General features: G+C 37.5%; 1 protein-coding gene across 3 annotated transcripts in view; it reads right to left on the bottom strand.

Annotated features, from left to right (window-relative positions):
* Positions 1-23,310, bottom strand: part of cdh7a (cadherin 7a) — a 199,427-nt gene that overhangs the window by 40,913 nt on the left and 135,204 nt on the right. For all 3 annotated transcript variants that reach the window (XM_024280477.2, XM_024280478.1, XM_024280479.2), the window contains exons 5-9: positions 21,911-22,078; positions 20,465-20,652; positions 18,139-18,392; positions 15,882-16,018; positions 9,948-10,069 (exon numbers count right to left, since the gene is read on the bottom strand). In XM_024280477.2, the coding sequence (XP_024136245.1) occupies positions 9,948-10,069; positions 15,882-16,018; positions 18,139-18,392; positions 20,465-20,652; positions 21,911-22,078 (869 nt within the window). The remainder of the gene's footprint in view (positions 1-9,947; positions 10,070-15,881; positions 16,019-18,138; positions 18,393-20,464; positions 20,653-21,910; positions 22,079-23,310) is intronic.

Here is a 23,310-nt window from a genome sequence, read left to right as displayed (position 1 = left end):
AATGTGTTGATTTGGGAAGATGTCAGCATTATTTTTTTTACTGAAGTACCGGAATTGGCACCGATTAGGAACAGAAACCAAAACCAAAGAACTGTTTTGGCACCAGAACCGATTAAAACCGAATCGGTGCCCAACCCTACCTAGAAATGGACACAAGTTTTTGGTATAATTATACAAATCTGCTGGTTCCACATGCAGTAGGTTTATTAGTTCAGACAGGAACTAAGCACAACTAAAAGTCCACAAAGCCAAATCAGAGTCAGACGGGGTCAATCACGATTACGGGATCATCAAAGAAGAGACTAGAGTTGTCCAGGATAGAATCAGAAATGATGCAGGGTCAGGAACAGAAGATCAGGTCCAGATAAAATGCTCGGTAATGCAGGCAGAGTGGCACAAACAATACTTCGCACTGAGTGAGGCTCTGAGCCGGAGTGTCCTGTGGGTCACTCCGGACATAATCCTGCTTAAAAGACAGCTGGGAATGTTTTAAATAGATCAAAAGATGATCGGATTGGGACTTTAAAGTGGTTTTGCCAAAAAGATAACTTTTGAACCATTTTGCTTCACTGATTTATCATGTTTTTCTTTTTCATTTTCCTGTGAAAGTAACACTTAGAAGTTGGACTGTGACTTTTTAAACCTTTATCCTACTAACAAGCAAAATCAGACAAAAGAATTGGAGTCATTTTTAGGAGATTGCAGTAATTTTTTTTCAGTAATTCAGATTTGAAGAATAATTTTGACCAATCGTTTAAGAAAATATAATTTAAAGATGCATATTGATGCTCCAATCATTCTCCAAAAGAGATATCAATATTTTCTTTGAGGATTATTAAACCAAAAACAAGAATATCCCTTGTATATATGCATATATCGTAATGTGAATGTCATTTTCCTGCATAAAATAAAAGCTCTCTCTGTCTACAGAATTACTCCACATTTAAGTAAATCCCAGCTAATTCTGCAACTAAGGTTTTAGGCGAGTATTTACATGAATACGATTTAACAAACTAAAATATTTAACATCCAATGATTGCATTTCTAAACTGTTTGTTATTCATACATGTCTGAGCGAGTCATTTAAAAATTGTCATTCATTGTGTTCAATTCAAACAAGTCTAATTTGAATAAATAAACTAAACTGTTGGTTTAGAAGTATGTTAGGGAGTTGCTATGGCAGCAGAAAGCAGAACAGACGGCCGTTCTTCTGCGTTGGTGTTTTCTGTCTTGCTGTCTGTCCATGTGTTGATAGTTTTATGAAATATCTGATGCTTGTTAGTTCATAAATAATCTATAATTTACCTACTAACACACCTTTCATTTATCCAACCTTTCCATTAGCATGTCCCAGTTGTGGATTTCTGATGTCCTTCAATCTTTAATACTTAATTCTATACAGTTTCATCAGGAACCATCATTGATCAAATACAAACTTTACTGCTTTTGTCACCTCACACCAGATATCTTGTTCAAGTGATAGAATATTTCTGATTCTACACTGAAAACCGTCTGCTTTTGCTGATGGATGCTTGTGAGCGTGTTGTCCTGAAACCACCGTTCACTTCCGACTTCTCTATTCAGATTCATTTTCTGAGAATCTCAGAGATTCTATATCTTTCTGTTTCATGTTCATAGAAGTATTCTCCAGAGCTATTCCTGGTTTAGTTTTTAATCAATTACTTATATATCCCTCCCCATACTCCCATGGTCTATTTTTAGGGTCTTGAACACCATGTCCAGTCTATAAAGTCCATAGAACAAAAACCAGAGATTAGTCTCATTCCTCCTGGACACGTTTTTGTTATCTGTTCATGACATGCAGACTTCTGGTGGAGTATTTATCTGGAATAATGAGCCTGAAATAAAAAGCGATGATTATAATAAGAATAAATGCAATATCTGATTCTGATCGGGGGACAATGTCCGATATCGATTGAGTCATTAATCAGGAGATCGGATCCGGAGATCTCTATTGTCTATGTCTACTGAACAAGCTTATTGAACATTTGTTCATGTCTTTCTATTAAGCAATATCTTAGTGCTGGCTGTTTGTAAAATCAAGGGTCTGCGACCCTCGGGACGCGGTACCAGATGCAGCACCGGACGTGGAAGGGTCCAGTAACGATACCCTAACCCGGCACCAGATGTGGTAACAGACCCGAACCGGGCTCAGGTGCAGTACCGGATGCAAACTTGTACCAGGTTGGGGTCAGGGTACCAATACTGGACCATTTACGGTTCAAGGACCGGAGGTTGGGGACCCGCGATGTAATGGGAACATCAAAGAACACTCAAAACGTCAATTTTTGACATGGAGGGGTCTTTAACCAAAGGTAAACATTATGATCCACAGAAATTCCTCTATAATCTCATCTGTCAGTCAGTACATCACCGAGCAAGGAGCTCAAAGTTGATCCTCGGTGCAGTCCCACCTCCACCTTCACCTCCTTATCTCACCACTGTCCTCCAGCTCTGAACAACTCCAACGTCCTTCTCTACCACTCTAGACTTCTTCCTCCAAACCACAACTCCTGTCTTCTCCAGATCTACAAAGATCCAATCCAGCTCCTTCTGACCTTCTCGGTTCTTCTTCAGAAAAATCCTCAAAGCAGATATGCAGATATCGCTCTCTCTCTCTGCATCAAACCAAACTGTTGCTCACAAATGTTAATGTATTACCTCAGTCTGGCTACCTCTACTCTTTTCCATGGCTTCATTATTCCCTATTTTCTTACATTCTCAAATGTTTTTTCTTGCAACATCTAAGTCTGTCCAGTTTCAGCTCAAATATCAGCTGTTTGTGTCTTTTTAGCTCCTGATTTTCTTCCTTTTTCTTTTTTCTAACAACCATTAATTTTGTGGCATTTCTCGTACTTAAATAGATGATGTTAATCATGAGGTTTGATTCAGGGTTACGGCTTGCAATGATTGATAATACCAAAAATACAAAAGATTAATTAGTCCTTGTGATCAGGTTTGAATAAAAGCACTTTAATTCTTTCGCAATCAGCCATTATGGGCTTTAGCTAATTCAAGTGGACTTCCTCACCGCGACTGAAAACGCTGGTTTCTCTCAAGTCTCATCCAATTCAAAGACATAAATGGAGATGTGAGAGAAAATTGTGTTTTTTCTCTGTTGAATTTTGTCTCAAAGCGTGTTTTCTTTGAACAAATAAAAAAAGGCGGGAAGCCCCAGGAGTGAGCAGCAGATGACCAACTTCACTCAAGTATGTAATGGTTACACTAAAGACCCCCCCCCCTCCCTCCCCCTTCTCACTGTCCCCACTGCCGTACCCCTTCCACCCCATCATGATATCAATTAAAGCCGTGGCAGAAGACAGACGCGCCGATGAACCGTAACAAGTGGCATCTCCAGAGAGAGCCGGGGCCACGAGGCTGCCTTAATTAGGCCTGAAAAATGGCAGGTTATTCCTTCCCCGCGTACCCTGTTAATCTGTGCTACAGAGACACCAAGTCAACTCTGGCCCCAACTGGCAAATGTTATTATTTCATCTTTGCTGCAGCTGTGAATAAGCCAACGGGCGTGACAGCCGGAGGGCGGACCACGATTCCTTTCTTTTTTTTTAACAAAGCTTCACAGGAAAGAGTGCACGGTCAGTACAGCCAAGTGCTCACTGCTACAGCCACACAACAGGAGCATTACTCATTAATTAGGAATGAGGGAAGTGGTGGAGCGCGTTTCTGACAGGTAATGAGTCCACCCAGTCCGTCTGCCAACAGACTGCCGACGCCTCGTTTGGAATTCAAGCTGTGTGTTCACATTCAAATGTCAGCCGCTCTCCATCCCTTTGCTCCGAGTGTGTTTTTGGGTGTAAATTTCATCATGGAATTTCCATCTCGCTCACCTTCATTATGCAGTCTGAAGGTGCGCTCCCACCGGTGCACTTCAATGTTGCCCAACACAAGGCGCTGTTTGAATGGGAATGATTAGAAATTGAAACGAGTGGAAAATAAAAGGCAAAACAATCACAGCTGCTCTGGGGCCCTAAGTCACTTTGAAACAAGTGGATGGAGGAGTTGAAAAAAAAAATAAGGTTTTCATCCAAATTTATCCCATCTGGAAGGCATAAGGTGTGTGTATATATTTATGAGTTTCATCTATATTTCAGCAAAACAAAAAAATCGTTTGTAAAAGCAATTTCACACCTGGGATAGCGTTCTGTGACTATTAGCAGTGTGGGGAAAAATCGATCTGACAATATATCGCGATATTTAATCTGCCGATACTTGTATCAATTAAAATGCTTACAAGACAGTATCTAATTACTTATTTATGAGTGTCCTACTTTTGTTTTCCACATAAACCCTCAACCACCTGTTGGCACCGCAGCACATGGAGCCTCTTTAAGCAGCTCTACACCGCGACCAAAACAACAAGATCCCACGAGAATCCGCTTGTGTTAATGTTCAGTTCGTCTCGCGGTTCTTGTTGTTAAGAGACATGTACTACTTAATTTGGACTTGGAATGGGTACCAAAAAGGAACAATTGTTCTGGTACAGTCTTATGTCATGATACATATTGTGTTGTGAGACATGTATCAGGATATATATCGTATATCGAGACACCCATCCCTAGTGTACACCTAATACATGGAAAAACATATGTCTCTAAAGACAAAAATATTATAAAAACATAAAGCAGGGGTGTCAAACTCGATCACATGAGGGGCCAAAATTCAAAACACACCTTAAGTCGCGGGCCGAACAGGATAAACATTTATTTAACAATCTAAAACTACATTTTTAAAACTTTAAAACCGTAACTTTTTATGAACTAGATATATAGCATTACCTGTGATAATGCTAGTGTAAATGCTGTAAGCTGAATTTGGCCGCTGAAGATGCTAAAGCTGATAGCCAGCTAAAACATTAGCTAAATGCCAAATTGGCCTAAAAAAAACCAAAACAAACAAAAAAAACATAGCCGACCAAAACAGCTAGCATGTAGCTGAAATATTAGCAAAACTTCAAACTAGTTTAACAAACTTTAAAAAAAAAAAAAATAGCCAAAACAGCTAGCAAGTAGCTGAAATAGTTAAACTCCAAAATGGCCTAAACAATCTTGGTAAATACCAACATAGTCCAAAAAACTAGCAGAATTCCATTTTTTAAAACTTTAAAACTATAACTTTTTAACATAATTAAGAATAATAAAAATGTAGGAATATTATTCCAGGAAAAATCACTTTAAATAACTTTCAATTCTCCATAAAAATATATTTTGTCAAAATTATACAAGTAAGAAATAAGCTCCAGAAAACGTTGAGCCAATAATAACAATAAAATGAAATGATCTGGGGCCGGATCCGGCCCCTGGGCCTTGACTTTGACAAATCGGATATATTAGATCAGGGTCCCCAAAGTTTTCTTTTTGGGGGGGCTGGGGTCAGTTTGTAGGCTAACAGAAGAGGTGTAAAAATTGGAATGTGTCTAAACGTAAACATTTAAAGTTTTCCAGAAAGCCACACATAACCAATGATTAATACAACTTTCTAATATCTTCACAGAAAAAAGGAAAATAATAATAATAATAATAATAATCATTTTAATGTACGACGGAGTATTAGGGCCAGTTTACAATTTGTTTAGTTCATTATGATTTCAACTTACATCATTAAACGTTGTAAATTCACGAGATTTAAATGAATACATTTATTAGTTCAAAAACCTTAAATTTATAACAAAAACACGTTTTACTTTTTGACCCTAATACTCTGCCGTATTATCGAATGAACTAAACAACACTTGATAAAATAAAAATAATCCAAAAATGTTCACTGTAGTCAGGAAAAATGAAAATAAAACATTTTTAAAAAGTAGGGGCACAGACTGCAGAAGAGTGGAAAAAAACGTTTGCGGTCTCGATCACATGAATAGACTGAGGTGGGCCGGATTCGGCCCGCGGGCCGTAGTTTGGGGACCCCTGCATTAGAATAAGGTAAAGTAATTAATACTTCTTGTAAATTTTAGCAATTTGCATTTGCTGAAAGTTATAGAAAGTAATGGATATTGTCATTATAGTGTCTTAACTTTCTAAATCCATTTTTTTACATATTGTTATTTGTTCCTTTGCAAACCTTAGCTGGAAATAGCAAATCACACATTAGCATTAGGCTGACGTCTTACTTTTTTGGGAGTCTAAAAGTAAACATTTTGCTTCGGAGATAAAGGAGCTTTTTCTGACATGTTTATTCTGTAAATATATTCTCTATTTTTGTCACACAAATGATGTTTTATTTGATGAAAGAGACACACTCTGACCTTTTTTCCAAAGTTCCTTGAGCTGCTAATGAAATGTCTTCCACATGCTTTGGTGAAGGTTCAAAAAAAAGAAAAATACACTTTTTGAGTCTGATTTTTCCTGCACTGTTAGACAGTTTTAGAAGTCGAGTTAAATCAATCTGTTGTAACTCTTCTATTTGTGCAAAGTTTATGAAGAATTGAGGAGGGTTGTATATGACAGTGATCTGAGTCTAAGATGTCGTAATACCAAACATATTTGAATTATTCAGTTATTAAAATATTTCGATGCCCAAATGTCTTTACTTTTTCAAATGAAGGTCACAGATTATTTCAGAAACGCAGTTTTCTTTTTCACGTTTTGTCTTACAACTCACCCTCTAAAATAGTAGGCTCCACCCCACATGTACCGTCTCTATGGCAACCATTGAACCATGAGGTCATAGAAACCTCTGCACTGTGCACGTTACCCTTGACCCTTGACATCATCGCAAACTTTTTTTTATTATTTATTAAATACAATCGTTTTTGTCTTGTGGTTTTTGCACAAAAATATTAACATTTTTTTTTTTTATCTCAGGGTTAAATTTTAGACTTTTTTTCTTTTATTTGCACATTCAGTAACTAAATTAAATTTGAAAAAAATTTCAATAAAAATAACTTTTTACATTATTTCTAATAATTGCAGCGCATTAAGATTTGACCGTGGAACAAGTTATGAAAATACATCTTGTTTTTATTTAAAACTGAAATTCCAATAGCAATTTGTGGCTACTTTGTGTACTTTATTAAAAATATATGTTCCAATCATGACATCGGATACAATCCTTTAATTTAAGACGTTTACTGTTAGTGAGTAACTCCGATGAATTGTCCTAATGTTGCCAAAGTGACACAGAACTGCATATAAACCAAAATGCTTACACTCTGGTTCCTGAGGAAAAAGGAAAATTGACTTTAAGAAAGAAGAATATATATTCCTGCATGTATTTATCAGGCTAGAGCTAAAACTAACAGAGTAATGAGGTCCAGTTTCTTACAAACGAGCAGCAAAGTCTCACTTAACCGTTTAGAAAATAAACAAAGTTCATTTTTTTGTGGACATTATTGAATTTGTTTTAATAAAATGTGACTTTAAAATATTAAAATACTTGAATTACGACGGCTTATACAAGTTCCTTTCAAAATAAAACCCATGTCAATACAGATTCTCCTGCAGCAGATTTACTTAAAAGAAACATGGAAGATGTCATCAAATGTCACTTTTTGTTTTTTTGAATCATTTATTAATATTAGGATAATATTGTACCACAATAATATTTTCCCTGTTTACCATCAATTATAAACAACACTGAAGTAAAATCAAATAAAAAATCAGAACATTTAGAATTAAGCTTCTTTATAAAATTATTTAAGATTTGGAGACACAAAAAACGCAACGCTAAGTCATTTTTAATCATCTCAAACTGTATTTGTTCCAAACTTTGACCACTTTAGTGTAATTTACCAAAATAAAAGAGTTTTGGAGACTTTTATTTTATGAACTTTATAATGAAAATAGAAATTTAAAGAAAATTTCAACAGTTTCTGTGACTGTAAATTAAACTTTTTATCATCAATTTGCTCCATTGTTGGACATGTTAAAAATAATTAATTATAATTATAATTACTCTCCATGATTATTTTCTTTAGTGTATCAGGATATTTTCCAGCCACTTCTGAGTCAGCTGATGCCATTTCTCCATGTAGGGACTCAAACGCTCTCGTTCGCTGTGAAATGAGCCGGCGGGGACGCCAACAAACCGGCGTGGGATTCAAGTTGTGATGAACTGGAGGACTGAAAAAAACTGGTGAATAACCTCAAATATTTAGGGAACATTAACGCGTTAACACACGAGATTAATCAAAAAGAATTAACGCTTAATATACATTAATGCAAATTAATCAAAGAAATTGTCCTTCGCTTTAACTCGGCGTGTGTTAAAACATTTCCCACTTATACCATGATTGGTGACAAAAGAAATCGATCGGTTTTTAGTACTTTATTCGTGCTCTTTGTGTGGTTTAGATCACTTTTTCACAAAAAGAGGATTATTTGATCCATCATCTGATACCATATTGTACAAATAAACTTTACCTGGTAAAACATAATATTTTTGACACAAAATACTCGCGATTAATCGCGATTAATCCCAACACAAAAGTGCGATTAACCCGAATATTTTTGTAATCGATTGACAGCACTAATTGAAATTAATTTCATAAATGTCGTGTGTGATTTCATATTGTAATTATTTGCAGATATTTAGTGGTCGGCAAATATTAAGACTAAAAAAAAAAAACTTAGCAATTAATTGCGATTAATTTTTTTCCAGGTTTGCGATTAATTAGTTAATTTTTTTTAATCGATTACTGACCCTAATTTAGGCGCCAATACGTGTTCCTCCGGAGCCACAAGGTGCAGAGCCATAAACTAAGGTGTTGTAAAGCTATGGTTGTCATCTTCATCGGATGAGATATTTTCTAATAAATCTTAAAATAAAACCATCGAGAATATATAGAAAAATAAAGTCATTATATATTATGTTAATTTGTCTTTTTTCAGACAGTTTAGTAAAATGTTTATTGCCACCCTTTCTTTTAAAGCAGGTTTTTCCACCCAACCAACAGCGAGAGTATTCATAATCACCAGGTTAAAACCAGCTCTAAGCGCCATGGCAGCTCATTCTGACTGCACTACTTTAAGCTGATATTGACAGAATTTGAATTTGTGGTAGAAAGTCTCTGGATGGACGAGGACAGAAGCCTCTGCAGCACCTTCCCGCTTTACTGCAGAGGAGATGGCGGGTTAGGCGAGATATCTATTAACAAGAGCTGAATAATTGCAGATCTGCTTTTCCTGCTGATTACACTGTCATGGGAACGGCTGGTTTTACTGTTAAAGAACGACTTTTTCTGTATTCTATCCAAAGAGAAATACATTAGTAGACATTATGTGAACTTAAACTGGAAATTTAGTCATTAAACAAGAATTTTATTGCAAAGAAAGTGTTCCAGCAAGCATTATACTTTATGACTGAAGCACTGTTAGTGTGTTCACTGGGTGAAAAGTGATGAAAAAATATTTCATTTTTGTTTATAAAATTATTTATTTTCCTTTCTCATAAGCATAGTGTCAAAAATCCAAAATATAAATACAAATATTATATTCAAATAAGGTTCATTGCTCTTTCCAATGCAATATTAGTCATTGATTTTTTTAAACTCTTCTTTTTCTGTCTCCAAGTTTGGTTCTTTGCCACAAACAATGCATATTCTGTCCTGCCTCAACATTTGGTGGATCTAGACTTGGCTTCAGAACAGCAAGTTATAGCAACCATTCAGTGCCAGATTTTAATGGATGCTGTTCAGATGGGATTTAATTGTGCTTTAAGACCGCCTGCAGAGTTAGGAACAATCAGGAGCGAGTAAATGAACGGAACCTCAAACAAACGGCAACATCTATGTTTTCTATTCTTAAGGTTGAAGGGTTTGTGCTGCAGAGTGGACGCTGCGGCGGCACAGAGGAGGCTCTTTTTAATGGTTGTAGAAGTCCGCAGGATGTGAGTCAAACTGGAAGTGTGTGTGAACGGACAAAAAGAAGAGAAGTCGGACACGTTTTAAAGATGAGTCTTGGTCTTACCTGTCCCGCCAGGGCGTTTTCACACAGGAGAGTTTCATAGTCCATGGCAAAAACCGGAGCGTTATCATTTATGTCCAGCACCGTGACCAGAGCGACGCCTTTCCCGATCTGCATCGGATCCTCTACAAGAGAAGACATTAAAAAGACGAGGTTTATTCAAGGGGGAATTTAAGGAAAGTTCCAGAACTTCGACACCAGGTCATAAAAAGACTGAAGGACAAACCATTCCGTTCCAAAAATCTCCTCCTTTCCTTTGATTTTAATTTAAAACTAAACTAAATATTTGCTAAAAAAAACGTTATCTTCCTGTTAAATATAAATTTCGAGTTCAAAGTGATTCTTCTCTTTCTTTTGGCACGTAAAAATTAAATCCCACTCTGAGCGATTTCATCAGTATTGGTATTAAAATGTTCATCTCGTTAAGGACGTTACTGCTTGTGTTTTTGGTATTGATATATTTATGTTTTTTAAGATTTTACGCAATTTATGCGATTTTTCTGCCCTGTTAAATTAATAGGAAATGTACGCACTTTCAAAAATTAGGCAATATTAGTTTCAAAACGTCCGGCACATTCATAGTATTCCTGTTTCTACTTTTGGTGTACATAGATTTTGCAATTTTTAAAACTTTACGCAATTTATGCGATTTTTCTTTTTTAGTCCAATAGAAATTACAAATACTTTGTGAACTTTAAAATCTATGCATGTTTGGTATTAAAATGTTCATCTCATTAAGGACATTACTGCTTGTGTTTTTGGTATTGATATATTTAGATATTTTTAAGATTTTACACAATTTATGCGATTTTTTAGCCCCATTGAAAATGAAAAGGAAATTTGGTAACTTTTAAAAAATGAGGCATTATTGGTATCAAAATGTTCAGCTCATTTTGATACCAATAATGCCTATTGCCAGTATCCATATATTTTGCAGTTCTTTTTTTTTTCTATTTTATGCAACGTTGCGATTTTATTTAGCCCAATAGAAATGACAAATTCTTCAGATACTTTGTGCACTTTAAAACCTATGCAAGTTTGGTATCAAAACATTCAGCAGGTTAAGGACATAATAGCTTGTACTTTTAGTATTGATAGATTTTATAATTTTTAAGGTTTTCCGCAATTTCTATGATTTTTCAGTCCCATTGAAAATGAGTAGGAAATTCTTCAAAAACTTTTTGGACTTTCAAACGTATGCAATATTGGTATCAAAACGTTCAGCACGTTCAGGACATTCATGGTTGTACTTTTGGTATCCATTTATTTTATGACTTTCAAGATTTTAGGCAATTTATGCTAATTTTTGGCCCCATTGAAAACAAATTGGAAATTCTTCAAAACTCTCAACAACTTTGTGCACTTTCAAAATTCAGCCAATATTGGTATCAAAACCTTAAGCAAGTTCAAGACAATCATGCTTGTACTTTTGGTACTTATATATTTGCATTTTTTTACCCAATTTATGCCATTTTTTTTTTTTTTGTCCAATGTAAATGAGAATTTCTTCAAATTCTTTAAAACCTATTCAAGTTAGGTATCAAAACCTTCAGCACGTTCAGGACATTCATACTTTTACTTTTGGTATTTATACCTTTTACGCATTTTAAAATTTTACGCAACTTTTGCGATTTCTTAAAAGAAATTCTTGATTTTTTTGTGCACTTTTTGAAATTTCTTTCATTTTGGTAAAAAACGTAAGTCCATTCAGGACGTTCATGCTTTCACTTTTGGTATTCATACCGTTTATGCATTTAAAAATTTAACGCAATTTTTGCAATTTTTTAAAAGAAATTCCTCAATTTCTTGGTTCACTTTCAAAACCTGCAAGTTTGGTATCAAAATATTCAGCCCGTTCAGGAAATTCATGCTGGTATTTTTGGTATTCATACCTTTTATGTGTTTAAAAATGTTATGAAATTTTAGCTTTTTTTTTAATTCTTCAAATTATTTGTGCACTCTTAAAATCTTTGCAAGTTTGGTATCAAAACGTTCAGCACTTGACGAGGGTCAGCACGTTTGGGACATTATTTAGCAATTTTAGTCAATTGTTGTTGCAACCACATCAAGCAAAAAAGCATTAGCATTATCCCAACTAATGCAACTTTTAAGTTATTTTATGTTTAAACTTTGCTTTTGTGTTCATATTATTCACTTAATAAAGCTGAAAAATCGGGTTGCCTTTTATGTTGTTTGTATTCTTTATCATTAAAGTTTTTTTACATTTTTATTTCTTAGCTGGTGTTTGATTGAAAGTTTTAATATATATTTTTTGGACCATCGTGGACATCATTTCTGTGAGAAGTTCTCCTGACGATGGCTAAAACGCCGCGACTGAGCGAAGATGAAGGGTTAGCCGGGCGTTACCACGACCTCATCCAGAGATGAAGCTCTGACATTCGCGCTGACTCGATCTGATGGCGATAAGAAGGGCGAGCGCGCCCCGGGGCCACAGACTTGTTGTCATCGGAGTGGGCCGAGCAGATGAAATGTGAGTGACTGCAACTCAGACGCACAACATCCCACAGCCAACAGTCCGTGCACCCCGTTCTCTCACAGAAGGAGTCATTTACTATAAATACTGTTCCGACGCGGCGCAGGGCGGCGGCGGGGGGGTCGGCTGGCAGATCTTGAAGTCAAAGCTGTTTCCAGCTGAAAACAGTGTCACTACGTGCCATAAGTCAGTCGCTCACGCATGAGGGGGTGTTGTGACATTTTACATGGCTATTGTCGCATGCTCTTTGTTGCTATATTAGGCAACCACTCACACTTGGGATTTAACCAAGAAGTACATCTGTGCGCTGTGAGATGTAAATAAAAACGCAGCTTTGAAGGCGAGGAGCTTCTGAGAGAGAAGTGAGCAGCGTTTTGGAGCGGCGCTCAGCCTCGACATGTGAAGGCAGACGAAGTGGCGGGCTGACAGCCTGCTTGTCTTTTATAACTTATCCTGATGTGACGCAGCTGTCTGAAGTGCTCAGCGGAAAGCGTGCTGATCATTGTTGTCCGCTGTGTCTGCGCGATGACAGTGGAATGACGGGAAGGCGAGAAGGGGGGGAGGGGAAAGGTGTTTGCGTCCTTGGAGCACTGACAGAGGAGCAGAAAGGCGCGTCTTCACATCACATTAACATTGTTCACCCGTGGGCGAGACCGCCGCCCCTTAGTCAGCATCTCGTCCTCGTGGCTCGGGGAGACTCGGAGGTCAAAGCGGCGACATGTGTGCGAGTTAATATTCCCAGGCAGCCTTTTAATGACCCCACAACTGCTGCGGTGGAGTTTCACTGTCAAAATGTTAACATACTCACTAGAAAATGTACATGTGAGATCCACAGAGCACCGTTTAGGTATCCGTCTCTTTCGTTCCAGGCTGGAGACTAAACGGTGCGAAACTCTGTTTTAAGTCGAGATAAAAGTTCGGTATAGTGCTGCAAACGATTACTTTAATAGTCGACTAATCACCGATTATTTTTTCCAATTAGTCGACTAATTGGGTCATGCAAAAACTGGATGTAAAGCACACATCTTAACCATCATTAGCTTTAAACTAACTAAAAACTAGATATATAGCATTACCTGCGTTAATGTTAGTGTGAATGCTGTAAGCTGAATTTGACTGCTAAAGATACCAGTGCTGATAGGTGATGATGCTGAAATTGATAGCTAAAATCACTGAAGCTACAGGACAGCTAAAACATTAGTTAAATGCCAAATTAGCCTAAAACAAAAAAAAGCCAAAGTTAGCCAAAATAGCTAGGATGTAGCTGAAATATTAGCTACTCCAAAATAGCCTTAAAAAAGCCTGAATTAGCCATAAAAGCTAGCATACAGCTGAAGTATTAGCTAAACTCCAAATTAGCCTAAAAAACTGAAAAAAACTGAATTCGCCAAAATAAATAGAATAATGGCATTATAACTTTCAACTTGACCACACTCTGACTCCATATATTATAAATATTAAACTTTAAAACCAAACTTTAAACATAATTATGAACTACATATATATAACATTAAATGTGATAATGCTAGCGTGAATGCTTTTAGATTAATTTGGCTGCTGAAGATGCTGAAATTGATAGATAAAAACACTGAAGTTGATAGCTGAAATCACTGAAGCTAATAATTGAAAATGCTTAAGCTAACAACCAGCTAAACTTCAAAAAACTCCCCCCAAAAAAATCGGAAAATCCTAAATTAGTCAGAACAGCTAGCGTGTTAATATTAGTTGAACTCAAAAACAGCCTAAACAGTAAAAAAAAAACTTAAAACAGCCTGAAATAGCCAAAACAGCTAGCACTTGATTTAAATATTAGCTGAATTCAGACATAACCTAAAAAATGGAAAGAAGGCCTAAATTAGCCAAAGCAGTTAGCATGTAGCTAAACTATTAGCTAAACTACAAAACAGCCTAAAAACAAACAAATAAAATACTATATGAGCCAAAATAGCTTGCATATAAATATTAGCCTAACTCTAAACCAACCTAAAAAACTTTATAAAAAAACTAAATTAGCCAAAACAGCTAGCATGTAGCTGAAAAATTAGCTAAACTCTATACAGCCTATACAAGCTCAAACAGCTAGCAATTAAGTATTAGCTAAAGTCTAAAATAGCCACACAAAAAACTTTTAAAAAGCCTAAATCAGCCAAAACAGCTAGCATGTAGCTGAAATAGTAACTAAACTTCAAAACAGGTTAAAACATTTTAGTGAATGCCAAAACAGTCCAAAAAGCTCGCAGAATGTCATTTTTTAAAAACTTTAGAAACATAACTTATACTTAAGTATAAATTTTAAGAAGGTAGGAATATTATTCCAAAATAAATCAACTTAAACCTTAAATAACTTTCAGTATTTTACTCCCCATAAAAATAAATTTAGCAAAAATTTTACAAGTTAGAAATGAGCATGAGATAACATCGGACCATTAATAACAATAAGATGAAATGATCTGGAGGGCCGGATAGAATTACCCAGAGGGCCGGATCCGGCCCCTGGGCCGTGACTTTGACACATGTGGTTTAGAGAAACTTTTAAAGTCCAATTTTAAAGTCAGAATCTTGTCAGAAGACCTGGTTGACAGAGAATCTTGAGTTTTTTAACTCCATAAAACAGGAGCTTTGGCTTCAGTGTTGACTTTCTTAGAATAACAGAAGTTATTCAACCATTTTCACAATTCATGGAATTCCAATGAATTCTGAAGCTGAAAAAAAGCAGAGTTGTGTCAATAGGCAACACTCGCTGCAATTCTTATTTTCTCAGCTTCAGAATTCGTCGTAACTTGGTTAATTACGTAAACGGTCAAAGTGTTATAGAAATCAAAAGGTATGTTTTTCCTGTTGATTTTCAAGGGTTAAATTAAGACTTTTTGTGTTTATTGTTTGAGATGACAATGAAGGAAGAGGATTGACTGTTATTGGGATGACCAGTTATGGTGTTTTGATTCAGCATCACTCACTCTAAAACCAGCCATTATATACTGAACTATTCTTGGTTTTAACCCAATAAACATATCAAAATGCAGATTTCTTCTTTACACCACTAAGTATGTAACCTGAAACCGGACCGTTGCTTTAATGTTTCACTGGTCTTGGACTCTGGCTCATGTATTCGACCGAGTTTTCATGCTCATGTCCTGAACTGCGAGTTCGCTTTGACTGTAGTGAAATTCAAGGACGTGACATGATGTCATAGAGTCAACAAACACAAGAAAACATAAGCATTCAGCACTAAATACTTTCGCTCTTATGTTTTTTAGCCTTCAAAGGAGGTCAAAAGATTTGATCTTTTTTTAAGTAAAAGTTTGTTTCAGGAGTCTAAGACTGGAGTAATTGAAAGCTTGACATCAGGTCTGCAGTCCCTGGTAATGGCTGCCCAGGTGAGATTGTTCACCTTCAGGTCAAAAGAAGCGTTTATTAAAGCCTCGTGCTGTAGGGAAACTTACGGCTTTCAATGGCAAAGATGGTGAGGTTATGGACGGAGTTTGCTTCGCGGTCCAAAGGTTTGGCTGTGCTGATGACTCCACTTAAGGCGTCAACATTGAAGAAGCGCTCCAAATCTGTGTTCCTGTCAATGGAGTACCTGGGAAAAAATGCAAAAACAAGCAATTACATTTTCCTTTTTTTTGAAGGGAGACACTCTGAGCTTATTCAGACAAAAATAAACCATTTCACACTTTCTGTTTCACCAAAAACGACAAACTTGGAACTTAATACTGCAAAAACCCCATTAAATCATTGATAAAACCAGGGACTGCCCACTTGTACCACATTATAAAACTTTAATCAAATCCTTTCAATGCACATCAATTTGTATTTTCTTGGGAAAATCATGAGTTCAATTAACAGACATCCAAGGGGTATTACAGCTATGTAATTTGACTCTTGTGGGTGCATTAGTTCCACAATAATTTTCATTCCAATTGATGCCGTAAAATATATTGCTGATTCTGATAACAGTCGCACAGGCAAAAAAGAGGCAATTTTACAGCTACAATGGAGGAGTAATTAGATTTTCTGATTAAGAATCCTAACAGTCCTAACAGACCGAGCATGAATGCCATACAATATTCATTCAATTAAGGAAGAATGCGCCGGGATCTCAAGACAGGCTGAAAGGCGAGCGCTTGCTTTGAGTCACAAGTGTGGAGTGTTGACCCTCCTGCAGGAATGCCCTTCTTTTGTTCAGGAAGGCATTTTGCTTTTGCAAACGTGGCACTTGTTAACCCCCCGACCATCTGGCCCTGTCTTTGTGAAAGCCATGCGGCAACTTTCAGGAATCTGTGGGGGTTGTTGGCAGATAGCACATGACTGAGTACACATGGTCTTTTGTTTTTACGTTTTTTATGCCCAGCCAGCAAAGCAAAGTGGACCCATATAGTTTAAAAATGGGCAGAAAATGTGGACCCAAACGGGATTGAACACATTTTCCGTAGTAGACGCACCTGTGTTTGCCCCCATTGGCTTAAGTGGACACTCAGCGGGTTAGCTCAATATGCTAGCCAGCCGTCTGGTGAACAGCAGAGCTCACTAGCTCACTATAGCAGAGCATGCTAGCTCAATGTAGCAGAGCCTGTTAGCTCAATACAGTGGAGCATGCTAGCTTGCTACAGAGGAGCTCGTTAGTATGCTACATCCGAGCTTGCCAGCTACAGTAGAGCTCGATAGCTCGCTGTAGAGGAGCTTGCTACCATGCTACCGTGGAACTCGCTGGCACGCTTCAGAGGAGCTCATTAGCATGCTACCGTGGAGCTTGCTAACTTGCTACAGAAGAGCTTGCTAGCATGCAACAATGGAGCTTGCTTCAGCAGAGCTTGCTAAAATGCTACAGTGGAGCTCGCTAGCATGTTACAGAGGAGCTTGCTAGTATGCTACAGCTTAACTCACTAGCATGCTAAAGCGGAGCTAGCTAGCATGCGGCAATGGACCTTGCTTCAGTGGAGCTCATTAGTATGCTACAGTTGAGCTTGCTAGCTTGCAAAAGAAGAGCTCACCAGCATGCTACAGCAGAACTCACTAGCACGCTGACGCGGAACTCGCTAGCATGCAACAGTGGAGCTCGCTAGCATGCTAAAGCAGAGCAATCTCGCATTCTACAGAGGAGCTTGCTAGCTTGCAACAGAAGAACTCACTAGCATGCTACAGCGGAACTCACTAGCACGCTGAGGCGGAACTCACTAGCATGCAACAGTAGAGCTCGCTAGCATGCTAAAGCAGAGCTCTCTAGCATGCTACAGAGGAGCTTGGTAGCTTGCAACAGAAGAAGTCACTAGCACGCTGAGGCGGAACTCGCTAGTATGCAACAGTGGAGCTCGCTAGCACGCTATAGAGGAGCTCATCAGCATGCAACAATAGAGCTTGCTAGAATGCTGCAATGGAGCTTGCTTCAGCGGAGCTTGCTAAAATGCTACAGAGGAGCTCGCTAGCATGCTACAGTAGAGCTTGCCAGCTTGCACGCTACTCTGTCCACCAGCCAGCTGGCTAGCATAGCAAGCTAACCCACTGAATCCTCACTTAAGTAAATATGGCAAACACAGGTGGAGCCACCACAGAAACAGTGGACAAACCCATTTGGGACCCACATTTTTAAACCATATGGTTTGCTGACTGGGCGTTTGTTTTTATGAGTATCTCCTCAAAAAAAAAAAAATATTTAAGAACATTTAAGGACTTTTTTAATTCAAAGAAAGAAATGATGTGTACCTGATTGCACTGTTGGAGGTATCTGGATCGTGAGCTGAGACTCTTCCTATGGAGGTGCCCGTTCTGGCGTCCTCTGATACGACCATCTGGCTCAGCGTTGTGGAAAAGATGGGTGGCTCGTTCACATCTTCCACTGTCACCTTGACTGACGTTGTGTCACTAAAAGGACCCAAACTCAAAAAGTTGGAGTCGATATTCCTGTTTGTGGCTTCGATTCTCAAAGCGAAGCTGCTTCTTGTCTCAAAGTCCAGCGGCTGAAAGAGAAAAATCCAGAAAACACTTAGAAGATGTTCAGGTTCCATTAGAACCGTTTAGCTTTGAGTAGCTAGGTTTCCATTGACTATGAAATTGCACAATTTGGATGTGCGATGATAAATTTGCCAAAAGGAAACACGTCAGTTTCGAATTTACTCATATTTATCAAAAGAAAAATTGACATAAATTGACATATTTCACAGAAATGTTAATAGAAACACTTTTTTTAATTTAAATGAGTCACATGACCAACTAGAGGTCCCACAGCATCACACAGCTCATCAAAAGTTGAGCGTGTCATAAATCACCAACCACCATGGTAGAAATTTGAATATATTTGCTGTAAATCAAAGTATTATTCAAATCCATGTTTTTAAAAGGATTTGCCGCGTAAGTTGATTTTTATTTTATTGCATTATTATGACATAATGGCAACAGTGTAATTATGGAATTCTGTTTTTTTTGACATTTTTAGAATGCCGATAACATATGTCTGATGGAAATGCAACTATTGTCTTTGTTACTATTTCATCAGAATTCGTGGAAAACAAGAAAAGATAATTGTGAATAATGAACATTGATGACATTTTCACACTTTGGTTTGCAGAATTGTTTTTATAGAAAGACCCTTGAGTAATTCTGAGCAATAATGACCAGTTTATGATTATATATCAGTATTTTAAATAAATTTAAGTTTAAAATTAGAAAATGCCACTCCAATTTCTTTAAAAAGCTTGTGTTTCACATACTTTGATAAATATGTCTGGAAATGTTAGTTCCAGGTCCAAAAGTTGTAGCGCAAACCCCATATCATCATACTAACACCTCCATGCTGCGTTGCAGTTTTAAACTGTGAAATCAGATTTATAAGAAATTGAAAGTTAAAAGTGTACAAGTAAACAAATCTTTGTATTTCTTCTGATTATTGCATTTCATACGTATGACCAAACTGCAGAGTTGTGTAATGTTGCTATGCAGCTTTGGCGGAAATTTGAATGTTTCTGCCATTACACTGCTATTGTTCACATCTGTGTTTTTTAACCTTCGTTTTATTATTTAAATTTTTTAGGAATTTTTTTCTTCTAAAGTTCCTACTTTTTCAGTTATTTTCTGTCATTTTCTGTCATCTTCCTATGCTTTCTCCCCCCAATTAGTTGCATAAAGCACAGTTTGAAGTAAAAGAAAACTACTCTAATTTATCATGTGTTGTCATCTATTTTTTATGAAAAATACTTTTTATTGGGTATTTTGACACTCAAAAAATGCAACAAATTAAAAATAATTTAAATATTTTTATCCGGCGATAGTCCTCTAGGGTTAAAATGACTTTGGTTTGTGTTTACTAGCATTATTGTGATTTAATGGAAACTGCTTAAATGCGAAAATTGTATTTTTTCTACATTTCTAGAATTTCAATTAAGTTTTGCGCATATATGTAACAGAAATACATCTATTGTCTTTTGATGTCTTACTATTTAATTTGATAACCAAGAATGATACTAAGATGAATAATGAATACTGATAACATTTTTTTTTTTCATTTTAGTTTGATGAATAATTAAAACAAGACTTCTGTGTTTCTGATCAATAAGGATCAGTTTAAGGTTTGAAATAAATGTTAATTTCAGGTTCTAAAATTGTAATGCAAACCCCGTATCATCCCACTACCACCTCCATGTTTAACTCTCTGAGGTCCTTTTTTTTTTTTTAACCATGTTAGTTTTATAGCTGAATCCCTTAATCAATAATATACATTAAACCTTTTTTTATTTGTCATTTTAAATAAAGGTCAGCTGTGACATATTTACTTTACTTCCTGTTTAACATGGATTTCAAGCAACCTTAAATAATTTTTCAGAAAATGTGAGAAATGCTTTAAAATTCTTTTTTATCTGAGGTTTGGCAGCATAATGTCTGAAGAGAAGAACCAGAGCAAATATAAAGCGGGTTTGATCCACATTCTACACAGGATCATGTTTGATTAAACGTGTTGTTTTTAATCTAACGAACATGGTTGTGAAGTGCTTTCCTGTACAACAGCCTGACAGCTTGTTTGTTATTCCGGCCGAACCTTTTGGAGGATAATGACCCCCTCTTGTGTGTCCTCATCTGTTGTTATGTTGAACATGCCGGGCCCGTCGCCGTCCATGATCCTGTAGTCGATCTCGGCGTTGGAGCCTATATCAGCATCTGCTGCTTTGATTCTGGCCACCACGGACTGCAACGGCAGCGACTCCAGAACTGTGTACTGATAGCTGTCTGCAGAAAGAAGCACAGGAGTGCACGCTTATAATGGACGTGCTCATTTCCAGGCGGCGGCGTGCCCTCCGTTTCCAGTTCAATCAGCACCATGGACAGCGGAGGAGGCTGAAGCAAATTATGTCATTAAGAAGTGGAGGAAAATGGTCAGAATCCCCCATTCTTGTTTTAGTGTTTGAAGTAACTCCTCTTTCCTTCTTAAATCATATAAATAAATCTGACGGAGAGATAAAATGTCGATTCTATTACTCGGGAACGCCATTGTGCTTGCAGAGCCTTTGTTTGACCCCCTGGATTGAAAGTACTCTAACAAAAATAAAGACGGGAGTCACATTCATAATCATAATCTCCCCGATCGCCATGGCAGAGCTCATTACCAGACCTTTCTGTGTTCCTCGCAGTGCCTCCCTCAGCCACCGTCTAAATGCTAATCTGCCTGACATTGTTTGCCGCCATGTAATCTTTATAATAGCTTTTTAATTTGCCATGGAATAGCAGACCTTTAAAGGACCAAAAAATGACTTTCCTCCCTCCATCTTGGCTTCACCTACTGTCATCTCTTCAGATAACCTCAAACACTTCAATTCTCCATCGTGGAGTATTGACCTGTGAAACCCTGAACTCCACAAAGACAGGTTTTGGGGGGTTAAAACGACACTGGTGGCTTCTTCTTTGTAAAACACCCCCCCATACACACACACACCACCACCCCCCACCCCCAAGGGAGCAGTGAATCGACTCAGCTTCAAGTCCAGTGGCGAGCACACAAGCCAGTCAGTCAGTCAGTCAGTCAGTCAGCAGTTGGGGTATCAGCGGCAAAAGCAATTGGCAGTGCTTGGGATTATCATGAGAGGCTCTGCATGTCTTTGAATCCTCAAGCTTGGCCTGGAAGCCATTAGCAGGCCTGTGAAATAAACGGACAAAAAAAAAAAAAAGACGGATGATTGATCTCGGTATCGAGGCCAGAACCGAGCCAGCTTTAAAGATGAGCGAGTGCCAGGAAGTGTGTGCATTTGGTTCTCACCGACTCCCCCCAAAACATAAGCAGATACTTTAGACTGTAAATATAAAATAATAAAACCAAACATTCATGTGAGGAGTTACAGATGGGTTTTGTTTAAGTCTTTCCATAAAGGTCTAAGAAAGCTTTCCAAAGAAAGAACTGCATGATTACAGAGTCAAACGTGTTTTAAACGTCTCGGTATTTGAGGGGTCACAGAAGAGTTGAAGATCTGGACGGTTCTGAAATGGGTCTTACCGCGGGTGAAACGTGGCGGGTTGTCGTTCACGTCGGTGAGCGTCACGGTGACGGTGGTGGTGCCGGACAGACCTCCCATTTGGCCGACCATGTCTTTGGCCTGAATGACCAACACGTACTGGTCCCTGGTCTCTCGGTCCATGTTGGGCAGAGCAGTTCTGATGACGCCTGAGGAGGAAACATCAGGACCAGTTTACAACTGATTGGGTCCAACAGGGTTTACCAGCAGAAACACTTAGAAAGAACTTTATTGAATAAAGAGCAAACACTCATCCATCCACCAACTCATCCATCCATTCTTTATAATCCATTCCATCCTTGCATCCATCCATTTTTTAATCCATCCATCCATCCATCCATCCATCCATCCACCAATCAATCCATCCATTCTTTATCCAGCCATCCATCTTTTATCCATCCAAACATCCTTTACTCACCCATCCATCCATTCTTTATCCATCCATCAATCCATCTATTCATCCATCCATTCTTTATCCATCCATCAATCCATCTATTCATCCATCCATTTTTTATCCATCCAAACATCCATTCATTCTTTATCCATCCATCAATCCTGTTATGCTTTATCTATCATCCATACATCCATTTTTCCTCCTTCCAAACGATCATCCATCAATTGGTCCATTCATTCTTTATCCATCCATCCATCCATCCATCTTTTATCCATCCAAATATCCTTTACCCATCCATCCAATAATTCTTTATCCATCCATCCATCTATTCATTCTTTATCCATCCATCCATCCATCCATCCAATAATTCTTTGTCCATCTATCCATCCATCCATTCGTTATCCATCCATCCATCAATTCTTTTTCTATCCATCCAAATATTCTTTATCCATCCATCCATCCATCTTTTATCCATCCAAATATCCTTTACCCATCCATCCAATAATTTTTTATCCATCCATCCATCCATCTATTCATTCTGTATCCATCCATCCATTCATCCAATAATTCTTTATCCATCCATTTATCTATTCATTCTTTATCCATCCATCCATCCATCCATCCATCCAATAATTCTTTATCCATCCATCCATTTATTCATTCTTTATCCATCCATCCAAATATCCTTTACCCATCCATCCAATAATTCTTTATCCATCCATCCATCTATCCATCCATCCATTCGTTATCCATCCATCAATTCTTTTTCTATCCATCCAAATATTCTTTATCCATCCATCCATCCATCCATCCAATAATTCTTTATCCATCCATCTATCCATCAATCCAATAATTCTTTATCCATCCATCCAATAATTCTTTACCCATCCATCTACTCGTTCTGTATCCATCCATCAAACAGATCAGAAATCCTTACAAAATTGCATGCACAACAATCATTAGACTTATGAATTATTTATTTTGGAC

The sequence above is a fragment of the Oryzias melastigma genome, linkage group LG20 (assembly GCF_002922805.2).
Source record: "Oryzias melastigma strain HK-1 linkage group LG20, ASM292280v2, whole genome shotgun sequence".
In the NCBI taxonomy this organism is placed as follows: Eukaryota; Metazoa; Chordata; class Actinopteri; order Beloniformes; family Adrianichthyidae; genus Oryzias; species Oryzias melastigma.
This window is presented reverse-complemented; position numbering and strand designations above follow the sequence as displayed.